This window comes from Varanus komodoensis, unplaced genomic scaffold, assembly GCF_004798865.1.
Source record: "Varanus komodoensis strain SLA01 unplaced genomic scaffold, ASM479886v1 scaffold116, whole genome shotgun sequence".
In the NCBI taxonomy this organism is placed as follows: domain Eukaryota; kingdom Metazoa; phylum Chordata; class Lepidosauria; order Squamata; family Varanidae; genus Varanus; species Varanus komodoensis.
Window position 1 is genome coordinate 105,803 of NW_025335333.1, and position 17,821 is coordinate 123,623.

The 17,821-nt window shown below is 53.6% G+C and overlaps 1 protein-coding gene across 5 annotated transcripts in view; it reads left to right on the forward strand.

Annotated features, from left to right (window-relative positions):
* The window catches only part of FBXO42 (F-box protein 42), a 20,543-nt gene extending 4,797 nt beyond the window's left edge, over positions 1 to 15,746 (forward strand). The window contains exons 1-11 of one of the 5 annotated variants that reach the window (XM_044421198.1): positions 3,127 to 3,296; positions 3,543 to 3,624; positions 4,756 to 5,031; positions 6,332 to 6,448; positions 7,424 to 7,558; positions 11,983 to 12,136; positions 12,222 to 12,332; positions 12,430 to 12,526; positions 13,198 to 13,254; positions 13,935 to 14,054; positions 14,454 to 15,746. In XM_044421198.1, the coding sequence (XP_044277133.1) occupies positions 4,773 to 5,031; positions 6,332 to 6,448; positions 7,424 to 7,558; positions 11,983 to 12,136; positions 12,222 to 12,332; positions 12,430 to 12,526; positions 13,198 to 13,254; positions 13,935 to 14,054; positions 14,454 to 15,599 (2,196 nt within the window). In that variant the 5' untranslated portion in view covers positions 3,127 to 3,296; positions 3,543 to 3,624; positions 4,756 to 4,772 and the 3' untranslated portion in view covers positions 15,600 to 15,746. Of the gene's footprint in view, positions 1 to 3,126; positions 3,297 to 3,512; positions 3,625 to 4,755; positions 5,032 to 6,331; positions 6,449 to 7,423; positions 7,559 to 11,982; positions 12,137 to 12,221; positions 12,333 to 12,429; positions 12,527 to 13,197; positions 13,255 to 13,934; positions 14,055 to 14,453 lie in introns of those variants that run through there. The other 4 variants (XM_044421200.1, XM_044421199.1, XM_044421196.1 and 1 more) reach the window with 4 other exon arrangements.
* The last annotated feature ends 2,075 nt before the right edge of the window (positions 15,747 to 17,821 follow it).

The window sequence follows — 17,821 nt, forward strand, 5'->3', positions numbered from 1 at the left end:
CTCCGAACTTGTTGGAGCTGCCTCTTTGAAGGTCTGGAGGAAGAAGGCAGTTGCTGATCCTGAAGCAAAACCTACCCTACCTAGCCCAGCACTATTCACAGTACTTTCTTGCAATCACGTTTGTGAATGGAAATAATTTTTATATTTAAACCTCTCTATTGATATTCAAGGCAGCTAATACCAAGTATGATAAAACGTAACGCACAGGCAGGCAAGGTTATTAAACCTGCAGAATATTCCTGTCAGTGCTACATGACTTTCACTGTGAGATGACAGGCCATATTAGTTCTGTCCTGAGAACAACTTGTCTTCTAGCTTGGCACTGGAAGAAAACAAAAATCTCCCACTGCCTTTCCCACCAAAGTGGCTTAGGGAGGATGGTACTGGGGTACTGGTCCCTACAGGAGCTCCCCATCTCTGCTTATAGCCACGCCTGCCCCCACATCATAGGGCAACTAAGATTCAGTTAGCCTGATCAAGGTTTTGGTTCCTGTTGGAGCATCTCTCTGACTGGGAAAGGTTGTAACTTGGTCCCTTTAATTATTTTTTGTGAACGCTTCTCCTTTCATGCCAATGCCATGCCTCTATCGCTGCTGGACTTCTCTGAGGCATTATTGTCAGGGGGTGCCTTGTGTTTTCCATGTGGGAAGCCAAAGGCCTGTGCTCGCTCGCGGGAGCCCAATTTGCCTTCCGGGTGCCACCCCGCTCCATGCCTTGCACTGCTCATCATTTCTGCCCCTTCTAAACACGTTCTGACCCCCAAAATCATGCCAGGACACCTTGTTTTGCTAACCCTAACCCTACCCTGGTGCACACCGCTAACCCTAATTGAGCGTGAAATTTCCACTGAAAAGAGTGCGATTTTGAAAAAGCCCTCCTTGAGTAGCTTTTTCCGCACTGCTCATCATTTCTGTGCCTTCTAAACACATTCCAACCATCAAAATGATGCCAGGACACCTCGTTTTGCAGCAGGTGAATTCAGCACTGCTCGGACTGGTTGCTTCCCTGCTTCAATTTCTTTCCTCTGGCAGTTAGCACAGGACTCCTCCCCGTCTTTTCAGGGTGAAACCCACTACCTTATTCTTCTGCATCTTCTCTTCCCTCTGGTCCCCCTTTCCTCTTCATAGCTCAGGATGAGGTTTGTGGCATTGCCCCTCTTTGAAGACTGCAGCCACTTTGCAGGGTAGATCTGGCCGAGAAATAGCCAACTGACTTGCCCAGAAGCACCACTCACTCATAGGGCTGAGCCGAGATTTTAGCCCTGTTCTTCTGGTGCTCTCAGTTCCCTGTCCCACAAACAGGAAGGACCTGTGCGGTGCGGCTTGCCTTGAAGCCCATCTGTCATCCGTGCAGACAGTCCCCCTCTCCAGGCCTTCTCAACTGTCTTTCGCTTTGAGGAGAGCTGTCCAAGTCCTCCTCCAGTCCACGTTCCATGATAAAGCTGTCCTAGAGGGTGTGGGCATATAGGCAGTCATGCGCCTTTTGAGGGTACAGGAGTTTCTGGACAGATGCTGCATGGCTTCTAAGGACATGGTGTTGGGAGGAAGCAAGGGGATAGCAAAATGGAAAGGAGTCCTTGTGCTGTGGGAGCAGACATCGGCGGCTCCACCGTGTCGGGATTGCTGGAATCCAGGGCTTGCATTTTTAATGCCTGACCATATTTGCTGTCTCCACAAAAACTGCCATAGCACAGGCATTAATAATTCAGTACACCTACCTGAAGCCCCATCATAAAACTTAAATGGCTGCCCATCTCCTACTTGAAGATGATTCTTTCTCTAGGAAAACTGCACGTATATTGTAACATCTGAAGCTAATTCGTGCAGCTGGTACTGAACCTCATATGAAGCTCAAGAGTCAGAGGTGAAGTATCTTAGCTTAGAAAACCTAAGTTCCTAGTCCTTATGGCTGATAAAATAAGTAAAAACAATCCCTCGCATCTAAACGTTTCCTGACTACAACAAGGTCTCCATACCATCTTTGTCTTCAGATAATTTTCTGCAATACATTCTTTCTATACACCCTGCTGTTTTGGTCATTTTGCAGGCACATGTTATAGCTCAGGTGATGAGAACTGAGCATTCTAGTTATGTTCTCCTGTGCCCTGGTTCTGTGCTCTATTTCCATTTTTCCTTAGGTTCCTTAGGCGCTCATCCCATTCCATCTAAAAATGTTCCCCGAATCTCTCCAAGAGGTTCATCGAGCAGCTGGCCAAACCTGGTTTCACAAAATACCGCCCCCTCCCATCGGTCTCCATGAGTGTGGTCGTTGTTTTGCAAATGGGCAGACAACTTCCCAGTACAAACCAGAAATGCCCCTTCTAAGTTGCTGTGTTGCCTTCTGTTGTCTGCCGCTTCAGCTGGAGCAGGTCATGGGGCAGACGATGTTTGCAGCCATTGACTCCCTCAGCATGTCAGAAGTGTTGCCCCGGCGTGATTCCTTTTCTGAAGCAGCACATGTTAAAAGGCAGATGCAGGGAGAGAGGGTGTAATTCAGAGGTGGCGGCTGCGGGCAGGGACCACCCCAGGCAGCCGGGTGCTGAGCAGTCATCCCTGCCCTTGGCTCGTTTGCCCAGGGGAAATGCCTGCAGCTGTGCTAATCCAGCTGCCTGCACTTCCTCGTCCAAATTGTTAATAACAATGTTGAATAGCACTGGGCCCAGGACTGCGCCCTGCAGGACCCCACTTGTTAAGCCGCCACTGATGAGCATGCTGTGAGTCGGATTCTATAGCCAGCTGTGGATCCTCCTGATTGTTCTTCTATCCAGACCACTTTTCGCTAGTTTGCTAATCAGGATATTATGGGACACTGTCAAAAGCTTTGCTGAATTCAAGATATATTGTGTCCACAGCATTCTCATAGTCCCAACAGGGAGGTTACCAAATCAAAAAATGAATTCAGATTAGTCTGGCAGGATTTGTTCTTGAGAAAGCCATGTTGGCTTCTAGTAATCATTGCATTGTTTTCAAGGACTTTGCAGACAGACTGCTTTATAAGCTGCTCCAGAATTTTTCCAGGGATTGATGTCAAACTGACTGGTCTACAGTTCCCAGCATCTTCCTTTTTTCCTTTCCTGAAGGCAGGGACATGAGCCCTTCTCCAGTCATCTGCCACTTCTGTCCTCCATGATTTCTCAAAGAGAATAAGCAGTGGTTCTGGGAGTTCTTCCACCAGCTCAGCCAGCCCTGGAGAGTTGAACTCATCCCAACTGGATGATCCTGGACCATTTGCCTCTCAATCATGAGCGTCCATCGACGAAGGTCATCGATCTTCTTTTGGGAGAAGACTGAGCCACAGTAGGAATTGAGCACTTCTCCCCTTTCTTTGTCATCTGTTGCCTTTTTGTCATCCAGGTGGATCCTGAGTAGTTGAACCCCCATTTCTTTCCTCTGACATTTTCTTTGGACATGTCTGAAGAAGGCCGTTTTGTTTCGTGCTACCTGCCTGTATTCTTCCTTTGTAGCCTGGCCTTCCTTCCAATTATTAAAATCGGATTTCCTAAAATCCAGGGTTTGGCTACATTTGGCTTGTGTTTCCTTCAGAATCAAGAATTCAAGAATGGCACGGTCACTTCTTCCCAGAGTTCCCGGAGCAGGCACTTTGTCCACTAGGCCTTCCCTGTTGGTCAGTATTAAGTCAAGGATAGCTGTTCCTCTTGCCCCTTCCTCCACTTTCTGCTGAAGGAAGTTATCAGCAACACATGTTAAGAAATCACCTGAAGGGACCATGTTTGGCAGAATTTGTCTCCCAACAGATAGCGAGGAAACTGAAGTTCCCCATAATGATAACATCCTGCTTCCTAGGAACACTGGCAATTTGCTTTTTAATACTTTCATCCTTGCCTTCTCCTTGACTGGGTGGTTGGTAATAGACTCCAACCACTGCCTTCCTTTAAAAAGGCACAGTTCTTCTGGGGCTTCCTGTCAGTCCCTGCACTGGAGCATAGCTGCCCCAGGGGACACTGGAAAGATGAGGTGGGATCAGCTGTCCTGTGTAACCAAGACATCCCTTCCTCCAGCCACCATCCCAAGTGCAGCTGTTGGGCACCTGGTCTCAAAGACTCCAGTATAAACATACCAAGGGAGGACTTCACTCACTCTTGGAAAGGCCTTACTCTTCTGTGCAAGTTCATGGGGATCGGGAGAGAAGGGGGAACTGGTTCCCTGGTGTCCGTCCCCCCATTGGGGAAGGCTCAGGCATAGCCATCTCCTTGTAGAGTGATGGGGCTGCTATGGGCACTGCACTGGCTCGGTCAGCAAAGTGTCCTGTGAGTCTTCTCTGGGGTAAGGATGGACGCGTTCAGGCTGGAGCCTCTGTGTTGGCTTGGGGCAGGTCAGGAGCGCTTCAGGGTCATCAGCCCAGGGTCCAGGCAAAAGACAAGGCGATTTTAGGCAGAGCTTCCATTCCACTCTCTGCTGCCCCCAGAAAGGATGAGGAGTTCGTATCAGTGTGTAAGCTGTGGTGGGGGTATCAATGAAGCCGCTGCCATGCTCCCTCCAGAATTTCTCCAAAGCAGCTGGGGTGTGGTGGCCCTTTAGAACAAAGTACAAGGGTGTCTGTCAGTGGAGCAGGGTGGGCTGGTGTGTCTCCTTCCCTTCCCACCCACCCTCTTCTGGGAAGCCAAAAGGCAGTGGTGGGGACGCCAGAATGGCTGTGCCTTGACCCCATCGCCTGCCCAGAACTTGGCCTCTGCTGCTCCTTTGGAGAGCGCGTGATCTGTGATTGCCCAGAGCTTCCTCCCACTTCCTTCTGCAGCAGCAAAGTGGCATGCCATGGCTAACTCCTCCGACAGTGACGATGACAGCTTCATGGCTGTGGACTCCGAGGATGTGGCAGCGGAAGGGGGGAACATGGAGCAGGATGAGGAGCCTCGTGCGAGACCTCGAGCAGAAGAGGAGGAGACACAGCACCACCGGTCCATGCAGGAGCTGCCAGAAGAGGTGCTGGAGTATATCTTGTCCTTCCTCTCACCATATCAGGAGCACAAAACTGCCGCCCTCGTTTGCAAACAATGGTATCGACTCATCAAAGGTGCGCATGGGAGTTTTTTGCCTCCTGTATGCTAAGCCCAACCATGGGAACCTGGGGGTGTTCAGCAGGAAGGAGTGGAGGCTTTGTGTATTCCCAATTGTGTATTGGGAAAACTTAACATTGCATAGATCATGGTTCAGCAAATCTCAGATTTCTTAAGTTCCTAGTTCTTAAGGCAAAGATATTTGCTTTTCTTTGGAGAATATCAGAAGCAGAATCCTGGTTAGTTGATGGGTGGAAAAAGGGAGGTGTTCTGCCGGCCCCCACACCCTTCCCCCTGTGAACCTGGGCCAGTGGGGCCTGCTGGGAAGGGTTCAGCAAGGATGCTCCTTTCAGGCAGGCCTCTGGGGCACAAGGTGGTATTATCTCAGTTCAAATAGTTTATGTACTGTATTTATATCCCACCTTTCTCCCACTGTGGAACTCACCAGACTCAGGCCAGACTCAGACCTGCATAGATGCAGCATGGTGGATGCCTTATGTGCCTTCAGACCATACTCTGGGCATGGTCATGGGAAATTAGTCTCCTCTCCTTTGCTATGGCACAACTTGTATTACTCCAATTGTTAACTGTGGTTCTGTAATACATTCCTTTTAGCTTTTAAGAAGGGGAGAGAGCACAATGTTGTGCCTTGAAAGAGGTGTCTGTGTGTGTGTGTGTGAGAGAGAGAGAGAGAGAGCGAGTGCATACAAGTGTGGAGGAACAGATTTACCCCAGAGAAACTAAAACTGCAGGCACACAAGAAGCTTGCTTATCTTGTTTTTGAACCATCAAGTTCTCAAAATGGTTTAGAACATTCTTAAATTTGTTTTACTATCAGTACCACCACTCTGCTTCTGTTCCCTTAGTGTTCAGTGTAGGACATGGTTCTGCTGAAGCCGCTTGCTGCTCAGAGCCAAAACCCAACCCCAAAGTGACAGAGGAGGCCAGATGGAAGCCGAGACCCCCATCCTGAGGCCGACACAGGGTTTTGCCATGTGGCTTCTGCAGCTGTGGCTGCCAGGACACCCCAGGGGCTTCCTGCCTACTTGGGCCCTCCAGTGACATTTCCCAGGTGCAGCAGAGGCTCTGCAGAGGGCAGGTCCCTCCCTCTGTGAGGCTGTCAGCTGTTAACAGCTGGTCTGCACTTCTAGAAACATGTCCTATGTTGGGCTTGCTAAGCTATGCCACCTCCTTTCAAAAGGAATGGGCAAAGGGGTGTAGCTTCCTGGACAATGCCAAACTGGGGTTTCCCCCACCTCAACTAGTATAACTGGTTGCTTCCTCCCATAAAGCCTCAGTCATCTCCTCCTTTTCCAGGTGTGGCTCACCAGTGCTATCATGGCTTCATCAAGGCAGTCCAAGAAGGGAACATTCAGTGGGAGAGCCGCACGTATCCCTACCCAGGGACCCCCATCACCCAACGGTTCTCGCACAGTAAGAACCTGGCAGGGAAAGTGCTCTGTGTTTGAGGGGAGGTCTAAACATTACACTTCCTAGAAGGCTGGAGGTGGAGCCACCCTCGGGGCTTCAGCATCCCCTGCTTTGCTTTTAAAAAGAGCCCGAAGAGAGTGGTGGTGGGAAGCGTGAGGTGTCCCTTCCCCTGGGGTGGGCAGCTGCTGCGTCATCGAGGGAGCAGAGGGGCGTGGGTGGCTTCAGAGTTGCGACTGGCAGCTGAAGAGGGATTGCTTCGGGTGCCAGCCCACCCAGGTGCTGCTGCTCTGGGCACCGGGATGCCCAGTAGGAGGCTGCAGTCATGGCTCCTGCAGCACCAGCTCTGCAAGATGCAAGAAGAGGCTTTGCAGTGGATCCAAGCCCAGAATTTGAGGTTCTTCCCTTCCCTGGGGAGTGCTCCATTTAATTGTGGACAGTGGGAGGGTTGCATCCTGGAAAGGGTGTTGTCCAGTTGTAGGGTCCCTTGGTCTCCCTTTCTGTGGATGGCAAGGCTGCTGTGAGGCAAGGAGTCTTCTCACTCACCGCATGTCTTCCAAAGCTACCAACGGCTTTCTGGGGTCAAACAGGCTCTGCTGACTTCCTGCAGCTGCTGTGAACGGGTACAGAGGAGCAGTCTGTGGACGGCTAATTGCCCTGGTGGCTGTGCAGAGCCGCCTCCTCAGGAGGCAGTCTGAGGTGGAAAAAAATAGCAAGCGGGCGAGTCCTTGGTGGGAGTGTTGATGCTGGGGCACCCAGCTGGCCATGGCTGGAACGGGAGTGCTGGGCCCAGCTTGGCCCTCGTCCAGTGGTACCCTTCTGCCGTTTCTGGGGGCTTCACGAGGCAGGGTTGGGCGCAGCTCCCTTTTCTTTCAGGATGGCTTTTGGCCCAGCTGGCTGTGGTGCCGGCCCTTACTCAAGACTGGGCTACCGCCATCACAACACCGAGGCTCCGTGTGTCGTTTGTCTGCCCCTCTCCAGGTGCGTGTTACTATGATGCCAACCAGTCCATGTACGTCTTCGGAGGCTGCACACAGAGCAGTTGCAATGCTGCTTTCAATGACCTCTGGAGGCTTGACCTGAACAGCAAGGAGTGGATCCGGCCGTTGGCATCAGGTGAGGGGCAGCGGCCAGCAGGGAGCGTCAGAACTGGGGCAGGAGCAGCAAGAGGCTCACTGCCTGCTGGGGATGGGGGATGATCCAGTCGACTGCCAGGCCATGCGGTGCAGCAGTGCTCAGCCTGGACCAGCCTCAAAGGCGCTTCCCAGGCTCGTCCACAAAGAACAGGCCGCACTGCAAGATCACAAATCGAGGCACTTCTGTGGACCCCAGAGGGTCTTGCTCCTTTCCCCACTTTGGAATCAGCTGTCTAGCACATTGCTCTCGAAAGCCCCTTTTAATCTTGTAGTTTATTGATTCTGTTTTACCTTCTTGCGACTAACAGTGAGTCATCTCAATGTGCTACGTGTTTTATTCAAAAGCTCCGTGTGTCCATTGCACCCTTTCCCATTATCTTCTCAGGGTAATGTGCGTCTCTTGTCTCCCTCTCCCCTCCTCCTTGTAACTTAAACCTCTCTTCAAAAACCATAGATCTTCCTGTTTGTCTCTCCTCCACACCTAGTTTTTAGTTTGTTTTGTAATCATGAGTCTAGGCCATCGGCCCCCCTCCCTCCAACTTTGTGTTACATTTTGTGATTTCAAGCACAATCCTATGCATGTTTCAACAGAAAAGTTCTTGCATAGCTAGTTGGGGCACACTAGAAATTACTTTTTTTTAGTCTAAACGTGCATAGGATTCTGCCCATAACTGCTGTTGGCGAGCTATTAAGAGCCCAGGAAATGTTTCACTCTCTTGGCAGCCCTCCTTCACTCTGAACTTCTCTCCTGACAAAGAAAAGGAGGGTGAGAGAAGCCTGTTTCTCCAGTGCTCTCAGAATGCAGACATGGAGAAGGAGGCCCCCACGGGCATTGTTGCAGCAGTCTCTCTCGGTGGTTGCTCGGGCACATCTTGCCCTCTCCACAGCTCTTGTGGCCGGAGCAGCTGCCAGGCTGCCCCCTTTGGCTGCCCTGTGTGAGGTCAGCGGGGCCCGCTGGCTAATTCTTGCCACAGAGTGAGCCTCTTCCCAGGGCCGTGCACTCTTGATCATTTTGGATGTTCCTGGTTTGGGTATTTGGAAGAACTGACATAACGCACCTCTGCAGGTCTCCCCCAAGCAGTTAGGGAGAAAACTGCAGTGTTCTTGCAACCATCAAGCCCATTTCTGGAACGGAGGCGAGGCCAGGAGTTGATTTCCTCAACAAGAATAATTCTCCTGGGTGGTGGTGGGGAATGAATGGCTTTTGTCATTTGAATCCCAGCTCATTTCTTTTTAATGTTGCAAAAAAATAATTGCTGGAAATTAGGAGGAGCCTTTTAAATACAAGGCCAAGCTTTGGGGTGATGAAGTGGTTCTCCCATCAGCACAAAAGAGTCTCATCCCGGCCTTCCCTTTGCCCTGCATCTTCCTGCTGGCACACGCAGCCGCCACCTCCTCCTCATGTCTGATACGGAAACTCCACGAATGTGTTTTACAGTATGGTCCAACTCCCACAGTAACATCCATCTTTAAAGATCTTACAATAATGCATATGGGCTGATATTTTTCTTCCATATGCTGCCTGATGTTAAGATGGCAGGATGGAGCTTCTGATGGAGCTGAGCCCTGCTGGGCATTTTCTCTGGGGACGTGGTTCTGCCAGCAGTAGGAAGCACGTGCTCCAGGTCCAGCTGCAGCCGCAACCTCTGGGCAGGGAGTGCAATCCAGCAAGGGCCACCACTGCATACATTCACCAAGTTCCCTTACGGACTGGTTGAGCAGCTGGAGTAACTATTGCTGGAAACGTGCCCAGAAAATAGAACATATGTTGCAGTAACCTCATTCTTGAGAGAGCTCAGCATAATCGCAAAGCAGCCATGGCTGCTGAGTGGTGTCCTGAGACCTGTGAAGGCCAAGCGGAGATGTACTTGTACTAGAACCGGTCCTGTACAGTAGCCTTCCCCAACCTGGTGAACTCCACATGGCTTGGGCTACACTCCGGACAGCACCCGCAACCTGTTGCGGGAGGCTTGTGCACAGTACGTCCAAGAAGCTTGTTGCATTAAGCATAGAAACACAGCAAGTCGGAAGGGACTCTTGGCCCATCTGGTCTGACCCCCCAGCACAAGCAGGCTCCGCTCATATCCTCACTAGCCAGTTCCACAGCTGCCCCGGGAAGACCCCCACAGGCTGGAGCACAGGTGGGGATAAAGGTGGAAGCAGGTGACAGTCCTTTCCCTGCAGTGGCTGCCACTTCATTCCTGCAGGCTCCCCTGCGTGGGTGTGGAATGCACAGCCGCGCTCGGGCTCTTGGCTGCGTAGTCGAGGTGGCTACTCCTGGAGCACCACATTTTCTGTGGCCACCGGTGTCCTTTCCTGTTTGGCAAAAGAGGCAGCTTTGTATGGGGCAGAGGAAATCACCCTCACTCTGTGCCACCAACAGTGCCAGGAGTCTGCAGTTGCATCACTGGATTAGCAAAATACTTGTCTGTCAGCCTGGCAGGAAATTATAGGATTTCTACTGTTTCTGCTCCAAATGGTTGCATTGCTGCTGCACAAAAGGAATAATTATCTTATATGGGCAGCTGCAAACAGAAGGGAAGCATGGATTTTTTTTAACAAGGTGATGAGCCCATTCCACACATGAATAGGAGGTTGATAAGACATATTGGTCTCTCTGCAGAGAGACCATCAGAAAATGGAGTGATGCTCACACGGTACAGGCTGCCATAATAGACTTCAGCAGCACTGGCAACATTGCAGAAGAGTTGCATTTCCAAAAAATGGGGATAAATGTATACCTGCAAGGTCCGGTGGAACTGTAGTGGGCTGCATCAGCCTTGGCTCACCACACACAGTTCTTAGTCCTTTTGCATTATTTTCTGCGTACACAGGAAGACAGATGCTCCCTGGTTGAAGAGAAGATGTTCCTTATGGAGTCTTGAGCTCCACATTCCAACCCCCCTCCCTACATACACACATCCCAAGCACTGGACAGAAAAGTTTCTGCCAGGGCTGGCTATTTCTGTCCAAGGCCTGCTCTGCCTTGCTTCCTATGGAATTCCATGACTCTCTCTTGGGACTGTCTCGGGCAGCTTACACAGGGGCCCCATGGAGCTAGCTTCAGGGGTCTAACTTTAGGTACCTATTTTTGCAAAGTCTGGGCCCAGGAGTGTTGCAGGCTAAAGCCGCTGATTGCCCTATGGCCAATTTTGGTATTGGAGGCTCCTGGTGGTTTTAGCCTGGCCCTGGTGGAGTCATGTTCCCAAGCAGCCCCACCAGCCCCCAAATGCAGCTACCTTTGCTGCCCTCCTGGTGCTGGAGAGGGGAGTGAAATAGTTCTCCCTCTTCCACTTTGCTTTCACAGTGAGAGAACCTGTATGTGACTTCTTGTGAAAGAGAGTTTAGTTTGTATATATTTCCTATAATTTGTGTGTGCCACTTTGAAATCTGTGGATGAGAGCAGTTTATAAATACTTGTGCCTAAGTAATAGCCCTTCTTAGACTCGACACCTGAGACTAGCATGCTCTGTCTGGCCATGGTCCTGGGTCCTTCCCAGCCACTCAGTGGGAAATGTTGCTTTGGCAAGGTGCCAGGTTCTCCGTCCCCTCCCTGAGGCTGGCCTCCTTGCCCTCTGCCCTTAAGATCTGGTTCTGGCCAGCTCTCAACAGTGCAGCCCAGAGCAACAGCCTTGCTTCTGTGGATGCCCAGTCCCCACTGCTGGGGTCTCCAGAACACTGTCGCAGCCAGCCACCCCACCCAGGGTTATGGGGGAAGAATATGGGGTGGCCGTGCTGGCAGCCGTGCCTAAAGGCACATCAGAGAGTCCCCCGCTCCTTTTTGGGAGTCCAGCCATCCTCACAAGGCAGGGTTTCCAGAGCTGTCTTCCCAAGTAGGAAGCAGAGGGCAGGCTGCTGCCAAAAGCCTCCTCTGAGAATCCCTTTGGAGTTCAGTAGCCGTTCCCCTAGTTCTGGTATCCCAATTCATAAAAGACCCTCAGCTTTCCTTCCTTGCGTTCCCCACAAAGGCAGGATCCCAAGGTGGTCACTCACCTCTTGATGATGGCAGGGTTGGAAAAGCCAGGGACATGCCTGCTGGGGACACAGGAGGCCCCCTCCCTGCTCCACCCTAGAGCCTCAGTTTGCGCAATTGTAGTCTCCAGGAGGTGGAAGCTCAGCTGTCGGAGGGCAGCCTCGAGACTCTCCCAATCCCCTGTGGCTCTTTCAATACTCTGAGGACCAGCTGCAGTCCCTGTCCCTTTGAGAAATGTGCGGCTGCACTAGACTCCTGTTTGTAGCATCCATCGGTGGCCAGATCCAGGCACTATGACAAATGCAGGTGACTGCAAGTCAGGAAAAGGGGGCAGCCTGGGGGCCTGGGCCTAGGAGCCAAAGTTTCAAGGCAACCAGTCACGTGTTAGAAGGCGAGGCAGTAACTCCTGGTTCTTCCCCATCCCCATGCAGGCTCTTATCCTTCACCAAAGGCAGGAGCCACTCTGGTGGTCTACAAGGACTTGCTGGTACTCTTTGGTGGCTGGACACGGCCCAGTCCATATCCCCTGCACCAGCCAGAAAGGTTCTTTGATGAAATACACACCTACTCACCCTCCAAGAATTGGTAAGGTGCTCCTCCTTTTTCTGCTGAGGAAATGGAAAACACATGTTGGGCTTATCTCATCCTCTCTTCCTCTTCCTCCCGTCAGGTGGAACTGTGTGGTGACAACCCATGGCCCTCCTCCAATGGCAGGCCATTCCTCCTGTGTGATCCAGGACAAAATGATTGTCTTTGGGGGCTCCCTTGGTTCGCGGCAAATGTGAGTCCATTGTCCGTGTGTATGTGCTCAGCTTTCTCACATCTTCAGGCCCCAGAAGGCCTGACGGAGGCTCCTTGTTGCTGCTCTTTCCTTTCAGGAGCAATGATGTCTGGGTGCTAGATCTCGAGCACTGGGCCTGGAGCAAGCCAAGCATCTCTGGACCAAGCCCTCATCCACGTGGAGGCCAGTCACAGGTATCCTCCTCCTCCTCCTCCTCCTCCTCCACCTTGCCAGTGGTGAGAACTCGAAGCAATGTCACCTTCTGTTCGCACCATGAGAGCTCCCTCCAGGTCTCCAGGGAGTGTCAGCTGGTCGTGCAGAAAGCCCAAGCAAGGTCCAGTCACTGGGCTAAGGATCAGCAATGGCCAGAGACAGAGCCACAGCCCTGTCGGGTCTCCCCTGACTATGGCAAAGGCTCTGGCAGCTCAGGCAGGGCTCTTGCCTGGAACCTTCAGCAACAGGCTGTATGTGGAGCTCCCAAGGCCAGGGGAGATCTTGGGGACCCACTGCTGGCACAGGCTGAAGGGCCCGAGAGTGGAGCAGGTTGCTGGAGGAGACTCCTGTTTTGAAAAGTCCTTGAAGGTTTGGCTTTTGGAAGTAGCTGATTGGTGGTTTGCAGTTCAACAATGCCACCTTTCACAGGCTGCGGCACTTAATTCTGCCTGCTGAGCAGTGTCCAGACCTATTCTCTTTGACTGAAGATGTCAGAAACTGAACCTGGGTCTTTCACATGCCAGGCAGGGCCTCCTCCAGTGCCCCTGCAGCAACAGAGAAGGTGGTGCTGGAGACCCCTGTGAGACTGCAGGAACTAGCTGGCATGCTGTGTGCTCCCACTACCTCAGCTGTTTCTCTCCCTGTCCTTCAGATTGTCATAGACAATGAAACCATTCTGGTCCTCGGGGGCTGCGGGGGCCCAAATGCGGTGAGTAGGCAGAGCAGGGGCTGCTGTGGACATCTCCCTTCTCTCCCCCTTTTAAGCCCCTGCGTTGGCACCCTTTGCTTCCACTGTGGATGGACCCCTGTGAAAATGCTAACGACTGCGCCATTTTTCCCTGGGCGCGGTTTCCTTGGGCAGGGACATCTTTCTCCTCCTGCTCGAAGAGGGGCTCCTCCAGCCTTCGCCTTCCATGGTTTCTCACAGAAACAAACCCACGAGGGCCAGTGGGTTGTGTGACCAAAGATGCTCTACCTTCCTTCATGCTCCATGGCCTCCTAAGGGTCTTCTGCTTGAGAAAGCACAGAGCTGGGCACACTAACGCTTCTCCCTCCCCCTTCCCCGCTGAAGAAGGGGAGGTTTAGCACATGGCTCTCCCTGCCCCCTCCAAGAGCCAGATGAAGGTTTCCTTCCTACCACACACTCCAACATCCCTTTAAGGTTCCTAAGAAGCCTCAGCAGTGTGGCTTGTCCCCCGTCCTCTTTACTGGTGATATCCCAGGGGGCCGAACAGGCAGCAAAAACCTGCAGGTGCAAAGCATTGTTCCCTTCAGGCGCCCAGCAAACACATTTGGAGATTCTGCTTGGGAAGAGGCACCTGCCCTCTACAGCCCCCTCCTGGCCGGGGGCTCATCGTGGGCCTCCCATCTCAATATCCTCCCTTGCAGCTCTTCAAGGATGCCTGGCTACTGCACATGAATCCCAGTTCTCCTTGGACGTGGCAGCCCCTGAAGGTGGAGAATGAAGACCAGGGCGCCCCAGAGCTCTGGTGCCACCCGGCTTGCAGGGTGAGGAGATGGGGGCAGGATGCTGCAGTTCTCTGAGACCCTGCTCTGCCAAGCACATGTTCCCTCTTGTCTTCCTGTGGCAAAGCCTGACTTATCCTTAAGCAAAGCCGGGGAAAGGGGAGTTTCCACATAAGGGAGGCAAGAGCAGGGTTCGGTGCTGGTCCACCGGTAGGCTTGTTCCGCAGCTGAGCAGGCATGGGTTGGTGTTGCATCAGACAGTGCCACGCCCGCCCTCTCGTGGGCCGTTTGGGATGCCTCCTTCCATGCACCCCAGTGATGCGCGGATGAAATGGGTTCAAGTCAGCCTGCCTCCTGAAACACACCTGGCGCCGTGCTTCTCCCAGGCTTGGCTGGCAGAGACTGCAGGGTTGTGACAGAGGATTATGTCTTCTCTTGCAGGTGGGCCAGTGCGTGGTGGTCTTCAGCCAAGCCCCCAGTGGGCGAGCACCTCTCAGCCCCAGCTTGAACTCTCGCCCATCGCCCATCAGTGCCACGCCTCCTGCCCTTGTTCCTGAGACACGGGAATACCGCTCCCAGTCCCCCGTTCGGACTGCAGATGAGGCGCCCTGTGTGAATGGCCGCTGGGGCACCCTCAGGCCTCGGGCACAGAGGCAGACACCCTCGGGGTCCCGAGAAGGGAGCCTTTCCCCGGCCCGAGAGGACACGTCTCCGGTGCTGAGCAGCAGCAGCGGGGGCTTATCACCAGGTGCCACGGCTCTTGGCGGGGCCTCTCTGGACAGTCCACTCCAGGCCCTCTCTCCTGGCACGCCAACCACTGCTGAAGGCTACGACCTGAAGGTGGGCATCTCCCTGGCCCCGCGGCGGGGCTCGCTCCCGGATCAGAAGGACCTGCGGCTGGCAGCCGTGGACCTGGCCTGGGAGCCCAAGCCCCCACCCTTGCCCCTCCCTTGCCAGCCGGACGGGGTAGAAGGCAGGACCCTCAGCCTCAGGAACCCTGCTGAGCAGATGAACGGCGTCCATACTCCCCCCCGCATGGCTGGCTCCCTGGTGGGTGCCGTCTCCCCCAGTGCCCTGCGGCGCAGCCTGGAGGCCGTGAAAGCCCTCTCTTCCAAAGCACCCCACGCTCTGGCGGTGCTCAGCCCTCCCGCGGGGTCCTTGCCAGGGTCCCCGGGCAGCCAGAGCAGCAGCAGCGCCAGCAACCCCCCTGAGCCTGTCACGGCACCCACCACGCCCCCTCGGCCCAGCTCTGCCCAAGGGGACGGACACACCTTGCCCCCCATCGCTCGGCGGCTGGGCCATCCCCCACCACAATCGCTGAACGTGGGCAAGCCCTTGTATCAGAGCATGAACTGCAAGCCCATGCAGATGTATGTGCTGGACGTGAAGGGCCTCAAGGAGCATGGGCGGGTCCAGTGGAAGGTCTTTCGCAGCAGCTCCGTGGTGGGGCCACCCGAGACCAGCCTGCACACCGTGGTGCAAGGCCGGGGCGAGGTGATCATCTTCGGTGGCCTGATGGACAAGAAGCAGAATGTCAAATACTATCCCAAAACAAATGCCTTGTACTTCGTGCGAGCCAAGAGATAATGTGGGCGCACTGGCGGCCCCTCCTCTGCCCCCCATCCCATCTGGCCTTTTGGCTTCCATCGTACCTACCAGGCCTTTCTGTAGTTCTGTTAAGCCGGCTGTGAATCTGGGGTTGCACCCACCAATAAAAAGATCTAAGCAAACGCCGCCAATGCGTCCCTCCCTCCCATTCCCAGCATGGTCTTGGCCCCAGTGCTCAAACTGCCTGCACGGAGAGGGTGGGGCGGCATAGCTGGCCCCTTGAAGGCTTGGCTGCTTAACGGCCTCCTGAGGACCCCGGTGGCGCTTCTCACGTGGGGGCGGGTTGTCTGTGGCCGAGGCCCCCCTGAGTAGAGGGCGGGGCCAGCTCTGCTGTGGGATGCCTGGCCCTGCTCTCACCACTGCTCAAGAGACAAGGACTGCCGCGGCCCAGCCCCTGCTGGTGGGGTAGGGCAATCTGACTACGGCAACAGGCTCTGACCGTGCCTGGGGGCATCCTGAGCAAATCTGTTGTGCACCAGACCAGCCCTGGCAAAGTGGACCCTGCGCATGGTGTGCCCTGCCACAGGCAATGTCTGCCTTTCAGAGCCCCTGTGGTCCTCTGGGGGTGCCGGGACCAAAGGCAGGGCTGCTCCTCCAAGCCGGGACTTGGGTGCCATTCAAGTGGGCAGAGTTCCTTCACAAGCAAGTCTTGAGTGACTCTTATCAATGGGAGGGGTTCTATCCTGAAAAGGCCAGTGCTTAAGAGCGGGTTTCCAGTGGCTCCCTGATAACTCCACCGCCTATAAGCAAAAGGCTCAGTGCTGCAGCCTGAGGTGGTCCTGTTGCCCCGATTCCTTGCCTGGGAATAGTGACTTTCCTCAGTAGTTCCTACCTCTCCTTTCGTCTTGCTGGTGTCTGTTGACTGGAGGGGGGGGGGCACGTTTCTGTTTTGTCAGTCCGCCCCCCACACAGCAATCTCCTGCTGCTGCTGAGGGGGAAGCAGCTGCAGCCTGCGCCGATTGCGTGTTTAGCAGTCAGTTGGGGACTGGAGGGCTCCTGCTGCTCAGCTTGTGGGCAAGAGGCATGGGCCAGCCTGTTAGTCTCCAGCCTTCGCAACCCCCTGCAGGAGGGATGCGGTGGAAGTGCAGCTTGCTGGGCTGTTCTTAGTCACCTCAGGCAACCCCCAACACGAGGAATACATGTGCAGGTCCCAGAAGAAGAGGACAAACATTTGTGGGTGTCTGGTTTTACAGCAGGCTTTCTTGGAAGTCAAGCTGGGTTGCTGTTGGGAAGGAAAACCCTTTGCAACTGTGACCACCTTCCTCCTTCAATTAGCCCTGTTCAAACTACACGCAAGTGGCTTAAACTGGCTTGTCCTGCTCTGAATGCTAACCTGTGTCTTATACATGTGAATGGATTCTGGGCATCCTTTTCCCCCACTGGCTCACTCTCTGCTTTGGTTGTTCGCAATGCTGGAGGGTGGCTTCTCTTACAATTTTACACTAATTCTTCACAACAAACATCCAGCAGGCCCCCCCAAGCTTAGTGGTAGAGCCCCCACTTTGCACAATGGAGGCCCCAAGCCTGATTTCCTGGCAGCATTTTTAGGTAAGGATGGAAAAACTCCTGCCTCGATCTTGGAGCAGCAGTGCTGGTATGAGTGGACAGTATTTTAAGTGAACCCAGGGTCTCACGAAGTGGGAGGCCGTTTCTGCAGTCTTATTTACTTTAGCTCCCTATTCAGAACTACGAACACTAAAAAGATCTGTGCCAGAGCTGCTGCTTTGCATGCATGCAGAAGGTCTCTTATTCAGTCATGGGTACGCACCTTTTTCCAACCCTGGGAGGGGCTGCCGCCACTCAGCGTTGGCTGTAAGGCATCTTTCTAAGCATAACCAAACTCTTCACCTCTGACCACTTAGTCATCCTGGACCCTGAACCTGTTTTCCTCCATTTCCCTCACTGGAGCAAAAGCTTGTTTACCAGAAAAATTGAAATTCCACCCTGCCGTCTCTCCACCGCCAGCCCTTCTTTGCTTAGCAATGTGGGGCCACCTGTCTTTGCTAATGGGCGGCCAAGAAAGCAGTGTGGACCTTCGAAGGGTGGCTTCTCCTTTTTGGGGCAGGCCGTTCCTCAGTAGGCATTTGGCCTTGGAGCTGCAGAGGCTGCAAAAGGACAGCAGACCCCTGTCCAAAGAACAAGAAAACTGGCTTGGCTGACATGAGTGGGAAGGGGCTTCAGTCTGTCTCCACCTTATGCGA